At 43.1% G+C, this 21,680-nt stretch overlaps 1 protein-coding gene across 2 annotated transcripts in view; it reads left to right on the top strand.

The window, feature by feature from the left end:
• Nucleotides 1–21,680, top strand: part of LOC111972200 (FAS-associated factor 1) — an 85,917-nt gene that overhangs the window by 38,500 nt on the left and 25,737 nt on the right. The window contains exons 9-13 of one of the 2 annotated variants that reach the window (XM_023999112.3): nt 12,108–12,203; nt 12,317–12,443; nt 12,543–12,606; nt 12,723–12,804; nt 16,254–16,408. In XM_023999112.3, coding sequence (XP_023854880.1) covers nt 12,108–12,203; nt 12,317–12,443; nt 12,543–12,606; nt 12,723–12,804; nt 16,254–16,408 — 524 coding nt within the window. Of the gene's footprint in view, nt 1–12,107; nt 12,204–12,283; nt 12,444–12,542; nt 12,607–12,722; nt 12,805–16,253; nt 16,409–21,680 lie in introns of both variants that reach the window. The other variant, XM_023999111.2, reaches the window with a different exon arrangement.

Here is a 21,680-nt window from a genome sequence, read left to right as displayed (position 1 = left end):
TATATGTTCCCATGCTAATTGTATGGATGGTTATGCAACTGTGCTGTTGTGCACACATTTTGTTGGTCCCTTAAATGTTATCTTTGCTTTTTGAAGTATAAGTTCTTATTACAATATTTTATGGCATCTTCACTACACCAAACTGGGTTTGCTTGCCTGGGTCATAATTAAAATATATAATGACATTTCTGTTTTAGATATAGTAGTACAGAGTTCAGTAACCTGTTCTGTAAATGTTTTTTGGTTCAGATGGGAACCCTCTCTTTTTTTCCCATCTACATTCAAAAATTATATTTGACATATTGAATGAAAAACAACTGCACTGTTTTTTTGCTTTTACTGAAGCTTTTAGGACTCGCTTGGTTGCTCTCTTGTGAAAGCAAATAGGCCTACATTGCAACCATGTATTTTCCTGAAAGGCTGAGACAAAAGGTTCCACTTCCTTTTTGTTCCAAATTGTTTGCTCTTTGTGTGTCCTAAAGCTAAACGCAGTGGCCAAAGGCAACCTCTCAAATGACGTTGTAGTAAACATTAGGAACACCTACCTAATATTGAGTTGCACCCCCTTTTGACCTCAGAACAGCCTGAATTTGTTGGGGTATGAACTCGACAAGGTGTCGAAAGCGTTCCACAGGGATGCTGGCCCATGTTGACTCCAATGCTTCCCACAGTTGTGTGGTGGACCATTCTTGAGACACGGGAAACTGTTGAGCATGAAAAACCGTCTGGCACCTACCATACCCCGTTTAAAGGCACTTAAATAATTTGTCTTTCTATTTACCTGGATTCACCTGGTTAAAGAGAATGTTTTGTATACTGTTTATTTGAATTGTTATCCATCTCTTTCATTAGACGGGCACCAATAACTCTTGCTGAGAAATCAAGTCCAATCAGGAACCACAGTAAAGTGTACAATATCACTTCACAGCCCTTTGAACCCACCATCTCTCACTTCCCAGAATATGAGTTAGGCTGCTTATCAATGAGCCTTGACTTGACCAAAGTGCTAAGGTAGCTTGGGGATGAATAGAAAGTGGGTGTATGTCATAGGCATGTGCCTTGCCATAGCCTGGATAAGGTGGCTCTCTGCTCCCATGTTTCCTGGGAAGAGATATTAAAAGCCTTGATTGCAATAATGGCCCTCTCCAGACCCTTATTGAACTGTCTCTCTGAGCATTACACAGAAAAGCCCTTGCATGCCAGCCTGGCTGTTTCATTGCATATCTCATTAACCCCGCCTCATCTCTGGGGATTTGTACCAATAAACATGGCTTCAAATTACATTTTCAAGGAGTCAGAATCGATGACTACTACTCAGCTCTGCTTTCATTATTCTCAGCATATGCTCTCACTTATTTTGTGTGGGGGGGGGGCAGAATTCCCTTTTAACGTGTAATAAATTGACGTTTATTCAATTTGGAGATCAATATTGTTCAAACCAAGAGGTTTTATTACCACCCGGCCGTTTTATAATTAAAGACCCAAGACCCGTTGCAATATCAGAAATTATTGCGTGAGTGTCTACATTCAAGTGAATGTGGGGAGAAAAAAATCAGTCACAGATAAACGACATCTACATGTTTGTTAGATTACAGGCGTTATATTGGTGATGGCATAGTCATGTACTGTGCACTGCTGGAGCAGCTCTCTGGAGTTCATTACACAAGCTCCGCTGGGCACCACCTCTGCCAGCCACTCCAACCCACACAGCCTTTTGGCAACCAATTGCCAAGAGTCACTTTCATTTAGATCCTTGTGGATGTTGAAAATATAAGGCTTTGAATTGTCCAATTATAGATTTTTTTTTTGTACATGAAAGCAAACCGGGTAGGAGCTTACTTTTGGAGAAATTAGTTTTTTTCTTTCCGTACTTCGCATCCCTGGTACTGTGCCTTCATTGTGTGTAGCGCCACAAAAGGTTAGCCTACATAAAAATAAAATCCGAGCAGGAAGAAACATCTTGTTTTGGTTGGCAATGTGATTCAGTGAGGTAACTTGATATTTCAAATGGAAAGGAAGTGAAATATAATCACAGAGAGTAAAGGGAAATGCAAGCAACCTGGCCACAGAAATGAGAGGGTGATGCTCATTTGGCAGTATAGGCCTATATCCATGGTGCCTTACATTATGATGAAGCTGATGCTCAAATCCAAAGATGTTTGGGATTGGCTGGGATGAAAAACCAATAAAGGCACATTTATGAGGAAACAGTTGTTCCTTGAGGTAAAGGGCCATTGACTCCCTTGGTGTGAAAGATGATTGGTCTGTTGTGAGACCTTCTTCTTATTACAATTTCCTTCCTTCACATCTCTGAGAAATCAAGGCAGGCGGTAGGCGCTCTGGCCGTTCTGATTGACAGGGCGATCCTGCACCTTTGGAAGTGATTGACAGACAGTGGGACATCCTTATTAGACTCTCTTGTTTTCTCTGCTGCCATAATTGCTGACATTTATCCAGTGTTTCATGGTGTTTGCTAATGTATTAATGCAGCCATTCTCAGAGGGCTCCGCGCCCGTCGCCGAGTCTCCCGGCTTTTAATGGATTCTCTAGTTGACAGGCCCGTGCAGGCTTATTGGGGCCTGCTGGTTGCCGTAGCGACAGGGCTCAGTGATAAGCTGAGAGAGAGCCCCCTGTGATTGCTGTCTTTAGGTGACATTCAGTGGGCCTAGACTCTGTGGGGGACATGAGCTCTATGGAGGAGAGACTGTGTAGGCGGTCTCTATCCATCGCCCTCTAATGACCAAATACATTTGCTAATGCTACTTTGAGTCAGGGCTAAAAGTAAGGCGGTCTGGTACCGTGTCCCAGCAAAATAGATAGTGGGGGGTTAGGCTCATGTTTTACCAGTACGGCTATCACAATAATTCAAACARAATGTCAAAAACTGTAGGCTATTACACAATTATTTGTCATTAGTGTATGTCAGAGGCACGAAAAATTAGTGAATGAACTTGATAACAGGTGGTACAGCCTATGCTCCACATTTTGCGAAGGCAGAGATGGGTGGCCGACAACACGCGCGCGGACAGCAGTATACGCATACATTCTGGCCTAATGACATTTTCCAAATGTCATTACACTTTTTGGTGTTTTGTGTTACAGATGTCTTTTATTCACCACTGTTTTAGAGGATGAAATGTGCAYGGGTAGCCTAGTAAAGGAGCCYTTTTGAAGTGATTATTTCACATTTGGAAGAGAACATTACTGGTTGTGTTTGCCACAATAAAAGGTAATAAGTTGTAAAAGTTAAATGTAAAATCTTTAMGACTAGGCCCACACAGATCCTATGGAATTAATAGTGATTCTATATGTATTTCTATGATAAGGCCCAAAGGCCTACATTTTTTTTGGTGCATGTGCATGCACACATACAGGTCCCGTGCCGGGAAGAAATTTCATTTACTTTCACCCCTGCATTGATTGCTCTAATACATAAAAATAAAAAAATCATCCAAAGTGTTCCTCATTAGCTTGGACACTTCTTGGATCCCCTAGTCTGTGAGCATAGTGGTAGGCATGTGACAATTATGGAATTTGGAGAATGTGGCAAACGGCCACAGTTGCCAATTTTTTTTGTTATGTTTTGAGCTTGAAATGCACCTTCTCCTAAAATGAAAGTATTCAGAAGTTTGACGATWTATTTGAGTTCACGGTTATTGTCCATGATTGTCGGTTATACGATAATTGTGCCAGGGCTACATGGTGGTAAAACACCCCGCTGTTGATCCAGCAGCAGACCGGCATTCCTTTCCCACTGTGACTCTCTGTGGAGAAGCCGGTGATCAGAGTTGCCTGTGTGAACCTCACACACTTGGTGCAGGACCCCTGATCCTAATCAGGAGTGACATATCTGCAGCAGCAAGGAGGAACCTGAAAAGGGACCAACAGGTGTTTAGGGTGGGGCTTCTTTATTCTTTTCTTCTCTTCTCCTCCGTCTTTATTTTCTCTTTCTCAGGCTCTGTTGTCCCCCTTCATCAAAGAGTTGTTGAACAAGGTGCTATTGGGGCTCTGGGTGCCGTCAGTGCAGCTGTCAGTGGTAATTATCTCACTCACAGCCAGAGACCTAATCCAAACACTGCCTGAAAAAAAGAAACAGAAAGAGAATAAGAGAAAGAGGGAGAGAGGGAAAGAAAGAGAGCCAGCGAGGGGGGCTGAGAGAATTATTTCCCTGCATCGCTCCCCAATGCTTAGAAGCTTCAATGCAAGTGTTAATTAAAAGAATCCAAAAAAGAGGAGCTTGTTCATTGTGTAAGGATGGAAGAGAAGGTCAGTATGGGGGGGTTAACCTCTCCCCTATGCCTTGTGGCGTTCCGTCACAGAGCTGTGGAGCTGCACTTGTCCCAAAGCATCAGTGGAAGGCACAGGGTCAAAGCTTGGCTTGGGTGAGCGCTCAACTTTTATTCCTTTTTTTGGGCACACATGTCATCCCTCCCCTCAAGGTCCCCCATTGACTGGGGAAGTGATCAACTTTATTTCTACACATATTAGGGCCTCGGAGGAGGAAAGCCTCTTGTCAAGAGGGTCCACTCGGCCGCTGTTAAATTCTCACGTTTGATTGCCACTCGATTGTCGAGGCTAGAGGAAAAGAGCATGGCATTCCTTCACATCTCAAAGCCCTCGTCGCTGTCCTGCTCAATGGGTCAGCCTCTCAAAYCCCTGTGTCAATCATTTTTTTTAACAGCACTTTGCTTTCTATGGTCCACTGTTTGGAAATGTGCTCTTTCAAACCAACAAAGTGTGGCAACCTGACTCAATTTACAGTCTAGAATATTTCCATATAATTCCTTTTATAAATTAATAAAATCAACATGGCTACATAATGTCTCCACCATTTCCTATGACCGAAAACAGCTTCTTGCATCACCGCCTGATACGGCAACTGGGGCCTAGCTCCCTGCCATCCAGAACCTTCATACCAGGCACAAATTGTCASACTCCAGCCACCCAGGCCATAGACTGTTCTCTCTGCTACCGCAGGACCCTGAACCAACAGGACCCTGAACAGCTTTTACCCCCAAGCCAAAAGACTGCGAAATAGTTAGCCAAATGGCTACCTGACAATCTGCATTGACCTTTTTGCAATAACTCTCTTGACTAATCACATATGCTGCTGCTACTGTTTGTTATCTATCCGGTTGCCTAGTCACTTTATTCCTAGTTATATGTGCATATTTCCCTCAATTACCTCGTATCCCTGCACATCGGTACTGGTACCCTATGTATATAGCAAAGTTATAGTTATCCTTTGTGTACTTATTACTTATGTGTATAGACTGTTATTACTTTTCTATTTCTCTATTTACTTTCTTTCTGCATTGTTGGGAAGGGCCCCTAAGTAAGCATGTCACTGTTAGTGTACACTTGTTTACAAATCATGTGATTTATTCAAGTGAAATTGTACTTACCCTGGCACCATATATATATATATATATACTTTCACCCTTACCTATATGTATATAGCTACGTCCATTACCTTGTACCCCTGCACATCGGTACTGGTACTCCCTGTATATAGCTTGTTATTTTGACTCGTTATTGTTATTAGTTATTTACTGTATATTTATTCCTCGTGTCACTGTTTATTTTTTTGATGTTGTAATTTTTATCTTTAACTACATATTGTTGGAAAAGGACGCGTAAGTAAGCGTTTCACTGTAAGTCTACACCTGTAGTTTAGGAAGCATGTGACAGATAACGTTTTATTTGATTATACAAGGATATTTAACCCGCTAAAGAATTAGTGTGGGTAGATTTTTGTTACATGAACAATTTAAGGCAATTATGCTAGGTTTTCTTCCTAGGTGTTCCAGTGCTCTTTAGTTGTCTCAGCCTAGGCCTCTTCTGTAATGTACATTTTGCTTTTAATTAGTTGTGAAAGACAAACACTATCTGTCATGTCAGTATGTGTGGGCCGTGGAACTCACAAGGCCACATAGGAAGGCCATGACTAGAAGACGAATGACTTCGACTGCTTCGTCCCCTGGCCCTGTGCTGCACAGCAGGGAAATGGGTATGGACCATGGCAGGATATTGCTCATGATTTATTTGTCAAGGGAATACTGTGTTTCTGGTGTTTTTTGCTTAGCCGTTTAGCGAGTGGGAATTTGTAGTACAATGGTCAAGAGAACCTTATTTCTAGCRCCAGAAGTAATTAACAGTAAATTCTCAAATGACTGATGGCTCTCTATGATATTTTGATATGTTGTTTTTATAAGCCAGAAAAGCATGTGGTGGCCAAGGACTAACGGTTACGCTATTTTCTGTCTGAATCACTTTAAAAGAGATGTGGGAACTCCAGCAGTCACTCTGCTTTTGAAACTCAATTGCCGTTGCATGGAATTGGCTCCYGATTCAACAATTACCAGCTGGTCTTTGTTGGCTATAGCACCTGACAATAGCAAAGATTGCTACCCCCTGCTGTTGACTGCCAGGGACTCTCCCTTTTATCTGTCAGTGTGTCAATCACAGCATTCTGTTTAAACCTCCAGTTAATGCCACGAGTTTCTCAAGAGGTGAACGAGTAGGTCAATACATTTTTACAGTATTAATGAACTACAGTCAATGAGTGATGACTTGGTTTGCTAATGTTGATTATGAACAGACTAAAACACAGTATTGCTGAGTAGCGATTGTTTCTGATAATGCTTTTATTCATGATCTTTGATATTGTCAGTGATGGTTTTTCGTTGTGGTCAGATTCAGATCTGCCTTACATGCGCTCACCTCTGTTTTAGACTGTCATACTTAAAAATGAAATAATGAAAGCCTTTTAACACATGCAGTATTGATTTATTACTGTGATCATCCCTTTATCAGAGGGTTAGTGAGCAACACAGGTAAAAAAGATGGCTGCTAGTGTTGCACAGTATACTGAAACTTCTGTACCTTTTTGATACTTGAACACAAAAAACGTTTTGGTTTTCCAATTTGTTACTTTCGGTACTTCTGTCATGTGTTTCACGTCGTCTACTGATTTTGAGAGAGGATCAAGTCAATCAGCGCAGCCGAATTCCCCTTATTATAACGCACCGTGCCTGCTCCACTTACTGCTACCTCTAGCCTGTCCTGAGAAATCACTGCACTGGGAGTCTGCTGCATAGAAGTTTGCTGCATAGAAGTTAACACACTTAAATAATGCAACATGGCATGTAGATTTGTTTAAATTGTTAGTTACTGTTCACAAAACAATGTTCGTTACGGTCTAGAAACTTTACAATCCGAGCCGGATTAAGAAATCATAGGGTCTTTGTTTTCTTAATAGGTCTCATGCCCCCCTTTCTGGCACACCATCATTTTCTGTAAACAAATCTGTGCACCAAGATGCAATTYGATGCGTGGTAAATTTACTGTTGAAGAAGAAGCCCCTTTATAATAAAGCCATCATAACGTTTGCCTTGTGTCATAGGCTACAGTTGAGCGGAGGCGTTTTTACAATTTCCACACTAGAGGATTTTTTTTTTGGCATGGTGCAAACATTTGGAGCAAACACCTGCTCTTTCCATGACAAAGACTGACCAGGTGAATTGAACTGACTGTGTGGGAATGACATTGTGTGTCTTAATGAGACCGCACACATTTTTATATAGATAATATATACAGTTTATATTGACTTTTATAAGGTTTTTGTACTTGTTTTTTTGTGCTGCCTCTTGGTCCTCCCACGGGCCTGGGCCCAGGGGCTTCAGCCCTGGTAAGCCCCTGCTTTAACCCGGCCCTGTTTACAATGCAAGAAGATAGCCTACAAAGCTGGAAGCAACCTGGTAACTTTCCTTGCTACCTTACAGCTGAAGCTAACATTAATTATTGTTTGTGATATGCAAACCATAAMACTAAATATTGCTTATTGTCACAAAAAAGTGATTTATTCATTTCCTCTCCCCACCTCATCTCTGTCAAGATAATCTTTGCTCTAGCCTCGAACTGACTGTGTGTGAATGATGTCATAGGTCTTAGACTGCACACATTTTTATAAAGGGAGAGATTGCTTCTTGTTGCAAATGTTGTTGATCAATAAAATAAGTCCCAAATGTAGCCCAATGAAATCAGCCAAAACAAGCTCAATAACTCAATGCATGCACACACTCCTATTGAATATACATTCACCTGTATTATGAATAGGCCTCGGCTACATCTWGATTTACCCAGTTTATCAGTAGGATTTACCATTGAAATAAATTATTACTGTTATGCATTTAGATTTGTTAACTGTCAATTTACTGTATAATTGATTCATTAATAATGCATCTTGATGCAAAATCTTGATGATATTGAACTCAAGATCTGTCTGGATCAAGTGCCATTCTGTGACTTTGGCTAATATTATTTTTGGGGCCGTGGTATCATTTTGGTATCGAGCATCCGGATGGTGTCGCATATCGTGATACTAAACCTGGTATAGGTATCGAAGTCAAAATTCTTAGATCGGGACAACACATGGGTACTGGGGTCCCATCACTTTCCTTAGCCTCTACCCTATCCCTTGGGGTTCAGCCGTATAGACAGTCTTTAACGAGTCCCTCCGCTGTAGTAGGTGACATTTACMGTGTCTATAGTTAGAAGGTTGTCCATAAACCATGAATATATATATTACCCATAACAGGCTGGATAAACTTTGCTTTCTTCTAACGATATCAGCAAATCTAAATGGTTTATCTGTGATTGCTGAACTTGGATCTATTTCTCCCTTGACTCCTCCTTTCAGTGGGGTCCGAAATTGACACCCTTGATAAAGATGACCAAAAAATTACTGTATATAAGATTGAATCGTACTATACCGGCGTCGACGCTCGTCCGATGTGGCAGGGCTTGCAAACTATTACAGACTACAAAGGGAAGCACAGCCGCGATCTGCCCAGTGCATCAAGCCTACCAGACAAGCTAAATTACTTCTATGCTCGCTTCAAGGTAAGCAACAGTGAAGCATGCATGAGATCATCAGCTGTTCCAGACGACTGTGTGATCACCCTCTCCGCAGCCGATGTGAGTAAGACCTTTTAAACAGGTCAACATTTACCARKCCTCAGGGCCAGACGGATTACCAGGACGTGTACTCCAAGCATGCGCTGACCAACTGGCAGGTGTCGTCACTGACATTTTCAACCTCTCCCTGTCTGAGTCTGTAATGCCAACATGTTTCAAGCAGACCACCATAGTCCCTGTGCCCAAGAAAGCGAAGGTAACCTGCCTAAATAACTACCACGTAGCACTCAGGTTGGTAGTCATGAAGTGCTTTGAGGCTGGTCATGGCTCACATCAACACCATTATCCCAGAAACCCTAGACCCACTCCAATTTGCATAGTGCCCCAACAGAGCCACAGATGACACAATCTCTTTTGCACTCCACGCTGCCTTTTCCCACCTGGACAAAAGGAACACCTATGTGAGAATGCTATTCATTGACTTCAGTGCAGCGTTCAACATCATGGTGCCCGCAAAGCTTATCACTAAGCTGAGGACCCTGGGACTAAACACCTCCCTCTGCAGCTGGATCCTGGACTTCCTGATGGGCTGCCCCCAGGTGGTAAGGGTAGGTAACAAACACATCTGCCAYGCTGATCCTCAACACGGGAGCCCCTCAGGGATGCATGCTCAGTCCCCTCCTGTAACTCCCTGTTCACTCATGACTGCATGGCCAGGCACGACTCCGACACCATTATGAAGTGTGCCTATGACAACAGTGGTAGGCCTGATCATGACAACGATGAGACAGCCTATAGGGAGGTGGTCAGAGACCTGGCCTTGTGGTGCCAGGATTATGACCTCTCCCTAGATGACTGTGGACCACAGGAAAAAAGGAGCACCGAGTACACCCCCATTCACATCGACGGGGCTGTCAAGCYTCAMGTTCCTTGGTGTCCACATCACCAACAAACTATCATGGTCCAAACACACTAAGACAGTCGTGAAGAGGGCACGACAAAGYCCTTCAGGAGACTGAAAAGATTTGGCATGGGTCCTCAGATCTTCAAAAGGTTCTACAGCTGCACCAGCGAGAGCATCCTGACTGGTTGCATCACTGCCTGGTATGGCAACTGCTTGGCCTCCAACTGCAAGGCACTACAAAGGGTAGTGCGTACGGCCCAGTACATMACTGCCATCCAGGAMCTCTATACCAGGCGGTGTCAGAGGAAGGCCCTAACAATTGTCAAAGACTTCAGCCACCCTAGTCGGACTGTTCTCTCTGCTACCTCACTGCAAGCGGTACCGGAGCGCCAAGTCTAGATCCATGAGGCTTCTACCCCCAAGCCATAAGACTCCTGAACAGCTAATCAAACGGTTACCCATACTATTTGCRTTGTCTCAGTATTTGAATTGGTTATTTTATACAGCCATTTTTGCTCCTTTTTATCAACGGTGTCAATCATTTCRGACCCCACTGTATATTTATACTGAAATAAATAAAGTATGTGGACACCCCTTAGTGGATTCTGCTATTTCAGCCACACCCGTTGCTGACMGCTGTATAAAMCCGAGTGCATGGCCATGCAATCTCCATAGACAAACATTGGCAGTAGAATGGCCTTACTGAAGAGCTCAGTGACTTTCAACGTGGCACCGTCATAGGATGCCACCTTTCCAACAAGTCAGTTCGTAAAATCTCACTACCAAGTTCCAAACTGCCTCTGGAAGCAACATGAGCACAATAACTGTTCGTCAGGAGCTTCGGAAAATGGATTTGTATGGCCGAGCAGCCGCRCACAAGCCTACGAWCACCATGCGCAGTGCCAAGCGTTGGCTGGAGTGGTGTAAAGCTTGCCACCTTTGGACTCTGGAGCAGTGGAAACGCATTCCCTGGAGTGATGAATCACGCTTCACCATCTGATAGTCTGATGGACGAATCTGTGTTTGGCGGATGCCAGAAGAACGCTACCTGCCCGAATGCATAGTGCTAACTTTAAAGTTTGGTGGAGGAGGAATAATGGTCTGTGGCTGTTTTTTGTGGTTCAGGCCAGGCCCCTTATTTCCAGTGAAGGGAAATCTTAATGCTACAGCATACAATGAATTTCTAGATGATTCTGTGCTTCCAATTTTGTGGCAACATTTTGGGGAAAACCCTTTCCTGTTTCAGCATGACATCCCCCCCTGTGCACAAAGCACGGTCCATACCGGTTAGGATTCCTGGTTTTCACACAGGCGGCCTGGGTTCAACTCCGGGTATGGGAACGGCCTTTTGGGGCGGCAGGTAGCCTAGTGGTTAGAGCGTTGGGCCAGTAACCRAATCCCCGAGCTGACAAGGTAAAAATCTGTCKTTTTYCCYCTGAACAAGGCRCTGTTCCCCGGTAGGCCGTCATTGTAAATAAGAATTTGCTCTTAACTGACTTGCCTAGTTAAAGGTTTACATTGTTTTTATTTTATTTTAATAATGGTTTGTTGAGATCRGTRTGGAAGAACTTGACTGGCCTTTACAGAGCCCTGTCCTCAAMCCCATCGAAAACCTTATGGATGAATTGGAACGCCAACTGCAAGCCAGTCCTAATTGCCCAAAATCAATGTCCGACCTCACTAATGCACTAGTGGCTGAATGGAAGTATGTCCCTACAGCAATGTTCCAACATCTAGCGGAAAGCCTTACCAGATACCTGGAGGCTGTTATAGCAGGTCATGATTTTGTAATGAGACGTTCGACGAGCAGGTGTCCACATACTTTTGGTCATGTATTGTATAAACGCAACATGCAACAATTTCAAAGATTTGACTTAATTACAGTTCATATAAGGAAATCAGGCAAATTGCACCCTCAACTACAGAAATCTGTTGCATTGTGTTACGAAACTGCACATTTTATAGGGCATKCTATTGTCCCCAGCACAAGGTGCACCTGTGTAATGATCATGCTGTTTAAACATCTTTATGTCAGGTGGATGGATCATCTTGGCAAAGGAGAAATGTTCAAGRATGTAAACAAATGTGTGCGAAAAGTTTAAGAGAAAAGCTTTTTGTGCGCATGGAATATTTATGATATTTTTTTTTATTTTGAACACTTTACATGTTGCGTTTTATTTTTGTTCKGTGTATTTTAAAGGTTAAAMTTGGAATGAATAGATAAAGTTTATTCAGATTTTTTATTGTCAATTTTTTTTCTGATCTCAGTGATTTCTATCCCTAGATGACACTAGCTGCCTCTGGAATCAGCTACCCCTGCCATCACCTCGGTGTGTGTCGAAGGTCCTCACCAGCCAACACCCAGGAGCCAACAGAAGAGGTAGAGAGAGAGACACACACACACACACACACACAGAGTTTATTTGGCCTGCTTTTACATTTTCTATTGTGTTTTGATAGGTCAACAATACTGAAGTGAATGTGTTTGTACAGTGCGCAGATGTTCACATGGTAAGTGACAGCGAAGGGGATGACTTTGAGGATGCATCTGAATTTGGAGTGGACGAATCAGAGATRTTCGGAATGGGGACTTCTACAGGCTGTCGGAAAGCCCCCTTGAGTACGTACCTCACTGAGTGTGATGCTGCCACTCGATTCAAAAAGCTTGATTTATTGTTTATCAATCTGTTATTAAGCTAATGCTTTTTACTCTCTGCAGTGCCAGAGAACACTGAAAATGAAGTTGATGCCTTACTGCACTTTACTGCTGAATTTACCACAAGGTAGGTTTTTAGTATTGTTTTATTGTTAGCATCGAAAGGGGTCTATGCTTCTCAAAAGATGTGGAAGTTTATGCATTCTTGCTTATTGATCTATCTCCTTTTTGTGTTTGCTGCAGGTATGGAGAATGTCATCCAGTGTTCTTCATTGGGACTTTGGAGGCTGCATCTCAAGAGGCCTTCTATGGCAAACCCAGAGATGTAAGTAACAATACAGGAGGAGACTGTCTCGGTAGTATGATTTACAGGTTTACAGGACATGATACTATACGGCCGTTGTCAATGCTTATTTATTTTTTACATGTTTGGAAGGTTTTTGAAATAAAWAGTTGGAGTGTTTGTTCAAAAAGAGCCACCATTTGATTCCTCTCATAAAGCTCATAAAATTTGTTTCACGACAGCTGCCGCTTTATTTTTAGCCCACAATTTTTCTTCATATTTCTGCTTTGTCYTTTTAACGAGGGTTGTATCAACTGACAGCTTGTGTGGATTACTGTCTTATTAGAATGGGAGAACACAGCAAGATGTTTGGGGGGTTTTGGACCATGAGGCAGAGGCTCGGTTGGCGTCTTGCCTGTCTCGCAGCTGATATTCTCTTCGCTAAGCCAGTGCAATATGGCCCACTCGCTGTGGATATCCTCTCTGTGGTGCAGCCGGAGACTGTACATTGTGTCAATGAAAATAAACCAATATGAAGGGACACATGCAGCTGACCCCCAGCTCTCTGCCTGGAGGAGATGAGACTGGAGAAACGCACACACATTTGACTCCCACTGATGTGACCATTGGCTGTCAACTATACCGAAACCTCCCCTCCCCAACCACCACCACCACCGTTCTCTTGACAAAATTGGTCTAAATCGCTCCCTTCTTGTCATTGCAACTAGTTGTTCATTAAGTGGATATTGGAATGGTGCACATTTCAGGAGAAGGGGGGCAGTGGAGAGATTTTGCTCAGTCTCAAAGGCTGGCGGGCTAATCACTAAGTAAAACACTACATTTGATGAAGTGTTTCTGGAGGGGGAGATGCGCCTCAATCCAGCCTTAATGAAAATGCTTTGGGCTGCTGAGCCCTCCAGGGGATCAGCAGTAAGGCTCTTCAGACAGGCCACCCATCACTGCCAAGGCTCTTCTTAAATCCCCTTAACGGTGTGGTTAATCGGAGTAACCCTGCTCTCACTCACACAAAGACACRCATCAAAATTCATAGCAGTGCCGGGGTGAGGGTTTTATCACACTCAAGTATCCTCTTAAATCCCCCGTAGTTTAGCAAAAGAGCAATGAGGGGGAGAGAGGAGAAATCGATACCAGGTAGGGAAATGGATAAACATATTTTCATCCATCCCTCCCTGCTCTGGTGAAAGTGATCATTTTAGTGGCTTTTAATATTTTAATTGGCTTCTACTAGAACAGTTCCAGTCAGGTGAACTGAAGCCCAGCTGAATATTTAGACTATTAGTTTCAACTGTGTAAAGACTATTATTTTAATGCAATTCTACAATTGAATGCTATTGTTTTGTATTCACTCCATTTTTGACTAGTTATTGCGCCTAAATAAAAACAAAAAACATAAAATCAGAAGTGGTTAGACTATATATAGCTATTAATACAAAAATCCTGTGTTTTCAATCGGTTCAATCATGTACCTACCATCTGTTAAAGCGTTGATCTGAATGTGTGTTCTCAGTGTGTGGGGTCAGGGGAGCAGTAATTTGAGGTCTTCATTTTGAAGTGTTTGCTTTTCTTGAGGCTGCTGTGGATGATCACTTTCACCCGTTTCCTCCGCTCCTCAACACTGGATATAATTAAAAATGTCCTCCCACAACACAAGTACATAAACTGGCTGGCTGTCACAAATGAGATATGGTAGTGTGTTTATCAAGGGCCACAGTTATCAGGCAGGTGTATTTTTACCTTATCCTCTAATGACCCATACTACAGAAACTCATTTGTAAAACAAAACAAATGGYTTTTTTTCTCCACTGGTGTCGTGTTGCATTCTCATAACAATCCGTGTCTGTGTGACGTGGTTAAAGATGAGTTAGGTTCTACATTTTGTTCACAGACTGGTCTTCATCTGCCAGTTGTCACTCTTCAGCCCCCAGTGGAGCACCTGTGTGGGAGAATTCCTACTCATGTTGCAGATAATCATATGGTCCAGGCCGGACACAAAAAAACAGCCGTATGTGAGCCGAGCCCATTCTGCTTGCCAGCTCCTGGCCAACGGCTACCTGGTTCACATGGCTCTAGTCTACACTAGAAGAGGAACAGACAGAGTGAACACTGACAGGGTGCTGTGTGAAAATCCCTACAGTCTGGCTCACAGAACGGATCGGTTTTCTCAAGCTTCTTCACTCTCCTCCTCTTCCCCTTCTCTGTATGGTGAACAGGTGGGATGATTCACACCAGCGGCTTTTGGGTCACTTTCTAGCTCGGGTTGAACCTAGTAATTTAGTTTTACAGGCGATTTGTCCCTGCTTAGAAATGCACTACAAAAGATGAAACGTGAAAGAAGATGGGGAACAGTTAGACAAGACCGTTTAAGTAAAACGACGAAGTTTGTGATTGGGTGTTATTAGAGAAGAGGGCTTTTCCCTTTTCTTTACATAATGTATGTTTTTGAAACTACGGTTTGTGAAAATGTTCTCCGGAGACTTAGCACTTTCTATAAGTTGCAGAGGGACGAGTGTGTGTGCGTGTCCATGCGCCTATGTGCACGTATGTATAAGATAATGAGTGTGTGCGTGTCTCATTTCGTCTTTTGTGAGAAGAAAAAAAAAACTCCTCAAGGCTGCATTTGCTTGTCTTCTCAGCATGAGTGTTTAATCTTTTCAGGGCGTTCAATTGGGCCACTGAATTAGCCCCAAGCTCCTTCCCGCTAGGAACCAGGGAGCTTATTCTAAACCTCTAATCGCTGAGCAAACACAGCAGTGCTCTCCCACTCCTTTTCTACACAGGCCACAATATAGCACAACTTTCTTTTTACTTTCCCTCACTTTTCTGCCTGTGTGGATTTTGCTTTTGGTATATACAGCAGCTCCTGAGAATTTAGCTCCTTCGAGTGTTGTAAGGAACATAGGGGGTTAGAAAGAAATTTGAGTGAGTGTTCTGTAATTTAGAGGGCTTTATTTCCTACATCATCCAAGAGAACCTTTTGTTTGTGGCTGTGTTTGTTTTTTAATGAGTTGTCAGTGAGTCTTGAGAATCTGTGGCTCATATGGTGTCTATCCATGGATTTAGAGCATTGTCAATATTGTCCGCTCCTGCTGTTAACCTGAGAAGGCCAATGGCATTTGGTGTAAAATAAAGTGATTTCTCTGTTTTTGTTTTCTCATTGGCCGCCTCAAAGGAAGTTTTATTTACTCCCTGTTCATTTGATTTTATGTGTTTTGCATTTGACTGGTTTGGCCTTGTGTCTGTGAAAGCAGTCTCTTTACTCGCGGTCTCCTGTCGAACGACGCGCGAAAGCTGTATTAAAACCTCTCCCTTCAATGATAATATAACCAGACTCTGAGCAAGGACACTTGTCTCCCCTTCCCAGTGCTGTGTTGGGTGAAGCCTCTGTGTTTCAGGGTCTGGCTGGTCATTAACTCATTGGCTTCTAAATCCTCACACCTCTAATGAAATACCTCTGCTGTCCGTTTCCACAGAGAAAACTGCTGGCAATCTACCTTCACAACGAYGAGAGTGTGCTCGGCAACGTCTTCTGCTCCCAGATGATGTGTGCAGACTCCATAGTGTCCTATCTGAGCCAGAACTTCATCACATGGGCCTGGGATGTCACTAAAGAAGCTAACAAAGCCAGGTATGTCTAAGTATATGCCCTCATCRCATCTCAGGAATCCACTACTGGAGAACAGACTGAATATTAGAGAGTCTGAGAAGTGGATAATATTCAGCCCCCAGTCGCCAACTCCGCACCACCTTCTCTTTAACTCAAGCCCCTCTTCATCGGGAAGGGGGATGTGTGCTAACAAAAGCACTTGTGTTTGCAGTATGAGGCCCCAATTGGGCAATCTTAACTAATCTGCCTCAATGGAGGGTCAGTTCGAAATGAAGCTCACATGAAGTCTGCGTTGCCTGGGAGACCATATCTATTTACCCAAGGCTGAGGGAGTTGTCTTATCAACATGACAACAACTTTATCTCTGCTCCGTAACTTTACAACAGTTAGTTTCTGATTCACAGCAGATTCCAACTCCTTATTTCCACCTAGGCCGTGGCTGTTCCAGTATGTGACTCCTTGTGCTTAGCATTACCCAACTACACTCTCAAGCCCTCCACTCTTGACCCCAAAGCCAGGCTGGCCTCTCCCTGGCCTTGCTCTCCTCCTCTCCTAGTCAAGGGGGAGAATGAGGTAGCGGCCCAGGTGTGATGTGTCTGCTGTGGGGAGGAGGAGTGAGGGCCCGGCCGGTAGCCAGATGGAGGTTTGATTGGGGCACAGCAGCAGCCTCTTGCTCCGCGGCAGGCCCTAGATTTTCCTTCCACTAGACTTCAGGGCTAAGCCCACCCCCTGGTAGGAGGCGTTTACGAAAGACCGGGGGTGAGGCTCAGACACTGACCTCACTCCTTTTTTATTTCCTTTAGGGTACAGAATGAGGGAAGGAATATCCTTTTCTCCCTTTGCTTCTTGCTTTTTGCTCCCAGCTGAGCCTTTTTATTGCAGATTAAAGGCAAGCAACATCTGGAGCTGTTTTCCCCACGTTCTCACGCACTCATCTCTGCACCAGTATCCCTGCTCATTGTAAATATGGTATTGGATCTGACCCTGTATAATAGCGTCTTCTCGTGTTCTTATTTTTATTTCTCGTATGTTTTTGTTCTGCCTAATGTTATTTTTTTTGCTACATTGATAATGATTATTGCTTTGTTGGGTTTGGAGCTTGCAAGAAATGCATTTCACTGTGACATTAACACTTGAAACTTTTAGGTTAATCCTGAGTCACTGATGATGGGCATGAGTCGCAGTGACTAACTATTAAGAAGGTATCCTAATTTCTAGGGCCTCATAGCGTAAAATGAGCCAGTTAGGTTGCCTCTGTATTAYCACAGTCCTCCTCTAAGTTTAGGTATTAATTATTATGCATAAGGCTAGATCTGCTGAAAACATGCCAATTGTCACCCATGGGAAATGTCTCTGAAATACCACATGGACACTGAACCTCATACACAGCAAATATTGAACTTATTTATGAATAAATGTACTCAAACGACATCTTTCAGATTGTTATCTATGTTTGTTTTGCTTTTGATTCTGTTGTGTGTTTTGACTGCCCACTTTCATACCACATCTCGTCTATTTTAATGCATCGTATGGTGCTGTACTGATCAAAAATGGAATTGAACTCATTATTCAGCACATTACCAGTGAAGGTTATCGTGCAGTCATCCGACTTCTTCATAAGCTCTGTGTATTCAAAACAAGAGAATATCCGGAGAAATTCAATTTTCCATTCAACACGTCTGCACAGAAAGTGTGTTTTGTGTGAGTAGCGTCCGGTTCCTATTCCACGTGATTGACTAAAGCACACCTGGAGAGCTTGTTGGCTGCTCACTGGGGTGGGGTGGCAGCAGTCTCTCAAGATCTCACGCATGACTGATGTAAAGATGTGAACCTTACAGTCCAAGGAAACATGAACATTTTGTGCAGAGATAGAGTGAGCTGATTTAGAGCCTCTTTACACTACTTTGATGACGCCACCTACACAGAACAAAAATATAAACGCAGCATGTAAAACGTTGGTCCCATGTTTCCTGAGCTGAAATAAAAGATCCTAGAAATGTTCCATACGCACACAAATATTATTTCTCATTGTTGTGCACAAATCTGTTTACATCCCTGTAAGTGAGCATTTCTCCTATGACAAGATAATCCATCTAMCTGACAGGTGTGGCATATCAAGAAACTGATTAAACAGCATGATCATTTCACACGTGCACCTTGTGCTGGTTACAATAAAAGGCCACTCTAAAATGTGCAGTTTTGTCACACARCACAATTTAATTTAATGTTACTTTCGCTACCATAAGCTGCCGCCAACGTGGTTTTATAGAATTTGACCGTACGTCCAACCGGCCTCACAACCGCAGACCACGTGTAACCGTGSTAGCCCAGGACCTCCACTTCCGGCTTCTTCACCTGCGGGATGGTCTGAGACCAGCCACCCGGACAACTGATTAAACTGTGGGTTCGTACAACCAAAGAMTTTCTGCAMAAACTGTCAAACCATCTCAGGGAAGCTCATCTGCATGCTTGTCGTCCTCACCAGGGTCTTGACCTGACTGCAGTTCGGTGTTGTAACAGATTTCAGTGGGMAAATGTACACCTTTGATGCCCACTGGTACGCTGGAGAAGTGTGCTCTTCACRGATGAATCCTGGTTAACTGTACCRGACAGAAGTATGGCGTCATGTGGGCGAGYGGTTTGCTGACRTCAACGTTGTGAACAGAGTGCACCATGGTGGGGTTATGGTATGGGCAGGCATACTGTAAGCTACGGACAAAGAACACAATTGCATTTTATCGATGGCAAAATTCCGTGACGAGGTCCTGAGGCCCAGTGTTGCGGCATTCATCCGCCGCCATCACCTTATGTTTCAGCAATGACTTGGCGAGTAGTTACAGGGGAGAGGGGGATGAATGAGCCAATTGGAAGCTGGGTATGATTAGGTGGCCATCCCCACATACCCCCCTCTGAGTGGTACAAGGTAAAGGCACCACATGTCCCTGTAAGAATTACCAGAAGACCGCATTTATTTTCTCTGTGAGCCAAATTGAAAATGAAAGGATTTCAAAATATCCACACACTTGTGAATTATTGCATTAATTAAGAAACTGTGCAACACTATATGCAATATGGTTTAGATGAGAAGCTCCTGTATAGTTAGAATTGTTATCCTTATTTTGTTTGTCTATACATGATGACATTTATGGTATGCGAATAGCTGCACTCGCACTTGAAGCAGTAATGTTGCTTTGGCCACAACACATCCAAGGTACACTTGGGCGATCTACCGTTTTATAGGGTATACCATGGTATGATTTTCAATACAAAAATCTGTTTTTATTTTGGTGTGAGGGCACCCCCGCCTTGCAGCGGCTGTTGGTGTGCGTGCTACGCCACTGCTTACGTTCAGTAGAACTATAGAAAATCTAAGATGTGTCAAATAAATGATATCCAGCTCAGGGCTCCAGCTATGCATTTGGTTTGCTAATTTGTTAGCTAAGGGACTAGATGTCAAGATCAAGCTTATTGGTTACAGAAGATACATTCAATCCCCTCCTGGATCAAGATCCCTGTTGCCTAAATAGTTTTGAGCAAAAATTCTGCCCCTTTATTGCATATACGGTAATACCTTATACCCTGGTRTGGTACAGAAATGGTATGAAAATCTGGATACCGCCCAACCCTAGAGGTGTTCAGTCCCACGGTCCTGCCTTTAGTGATGAGCTTAGAGGGCACTATGGTGTTGAACGCTGAGCTGTAGTGAATGAACAGCATTCTCACGTAGGTGTTCCTCTTGTCCAGGTGGGATAGGGCAGTGTGGAGTGAAGTAGAGATTGCATCATCTGTGGATCTTTTGGGGCGGTTTCCAAATTGGACTGTGTCCAGGATGATGGTGTTGATGTGAGCCATGACCAGCCTTTGAAAGTGTTTCATGGCCACAGATGTGAGTACTACGGGGCTGTAGTCATTTAGGCAGGTTACCTTGGCATTCTTSGGCACAGGGTCTGCTGGTCTGCTTGAAACATGTAGGTATTACAGACTGTGTCRGGGAGAGGTTGAAAATGTCATTGAAGAAACTTGGCAGCTGGTCAGTGCATGCTCTGAGTACCTGTCCTGGTAATCTGTCCTGCCCTGAGCCCTTGTGAATGTTAACCTATTTAAAGGTCTTACCTTACTTACTCTTGTTGGCTACAGAGAGTGAGATCACACAGTTGTTCAGAACAGCTGGTGCTCTCATGCATGCTTCAGTGTTGCCTGCCTTGAAGCGAGCATAGAAGGCGTTTAGCTCTCGTCACTGGGCAGCTCGCGGCTTGGTTTCACCTTGTGATCGTTTGCAAGCCCTGCCACATCCGACGAGCGTTAGAGCTGGCATAGTAGGATTCGATCATAGTCCTGTATACATGCTATGCTTGTTTGATGGCTAGTCGAAGGTCGTGGTGGGATTTCTTATAAGCGTCCAGATTAGTGTTCCGCTCCTTGAAAGTTTAAGCGCTTGCCTTCAGCTCAGTGCGTATGTTTTCTGTAATCCAGTGCTTCTGGTTGGGATATGTACGTACGGTCATTTCTGGGATGGCGTCATCAATGACTTAAGAACTAATGTGACTACAAATACAAAGTTGCCATTTTCTTTTGCATTTGTTAAACAAGTGAAGGATGAAAAAGATGCTTCAAATAAAAACCGAGATGAGTGCATAAATAGCTACATACGCCTATATAAATAAGTCATATTAAAATGTCATGTTAATTCAGTTGAGTTATATTTTGCTAATTTTAGGCTACTGTTGGTCATTTTATCTTCAATATATTTCATGATGTGTAACAAGGTGCGCAATGATGTGCCAAATCTGGATTTTTACTAAGCATTAGAATAAACCACCTCAATATTTGAGACATCTCTAGGAGCTGATCTGTCGTCAGTATTGTGKAATAATTCTAATGTTAAGGTAAAATTTGAATGGAGAAAGCTGATAYGAGAGCAGCGCTGCATTTTATTTAGGTCCTATCAGTACTGACACAAGCCTCAACGACGCACTTAGCTAACATTCTGTCTGCATGGTGTTTTGGGAAACGCATGTTATCTTCAGCCGTTGTAGGAAAGATGCATCGTTAACACACTCCTAATCCTTACTTCCTAGCCTGAGACGACACMATTTTCATCCTTCATATATGATGCTCTGTCAGTACTTGTTATTGTGCATCATATGTAGAAACCTTTTCTTAGCTTTTGGTTTACAAACTCAAGAGTAAAAAAAATCAAGCATTAGYCGTGTATGGTAGGTGTAAAAAAAGAAAGAAAAAAAGGCTGTATTGTGTCCGATTACATAGTTGGTTCCTTGAAACAGGTTTTTAC

Source organism: Salvelinus sp. IW2-2015, linkage group LG13 (assembly GCF_002910315.2).
Source record: "Salvelinus sp. IW2-2015 linkage group LG13, ASM291031v2, whole genome shotgun sequence".
Lineage (NCBI taxonomy): Eukaryota > Metazoa > Chordata > Actinopteri > Salmoniformes > Salmonidae > Salvelinus > Salvelinus sp. IW2-2015.
The sequence above is the reverse complement of the archived record's forward strand: the minus strand, read 5'-3'. Positions and strand labels throughout refer to the sequence as shown.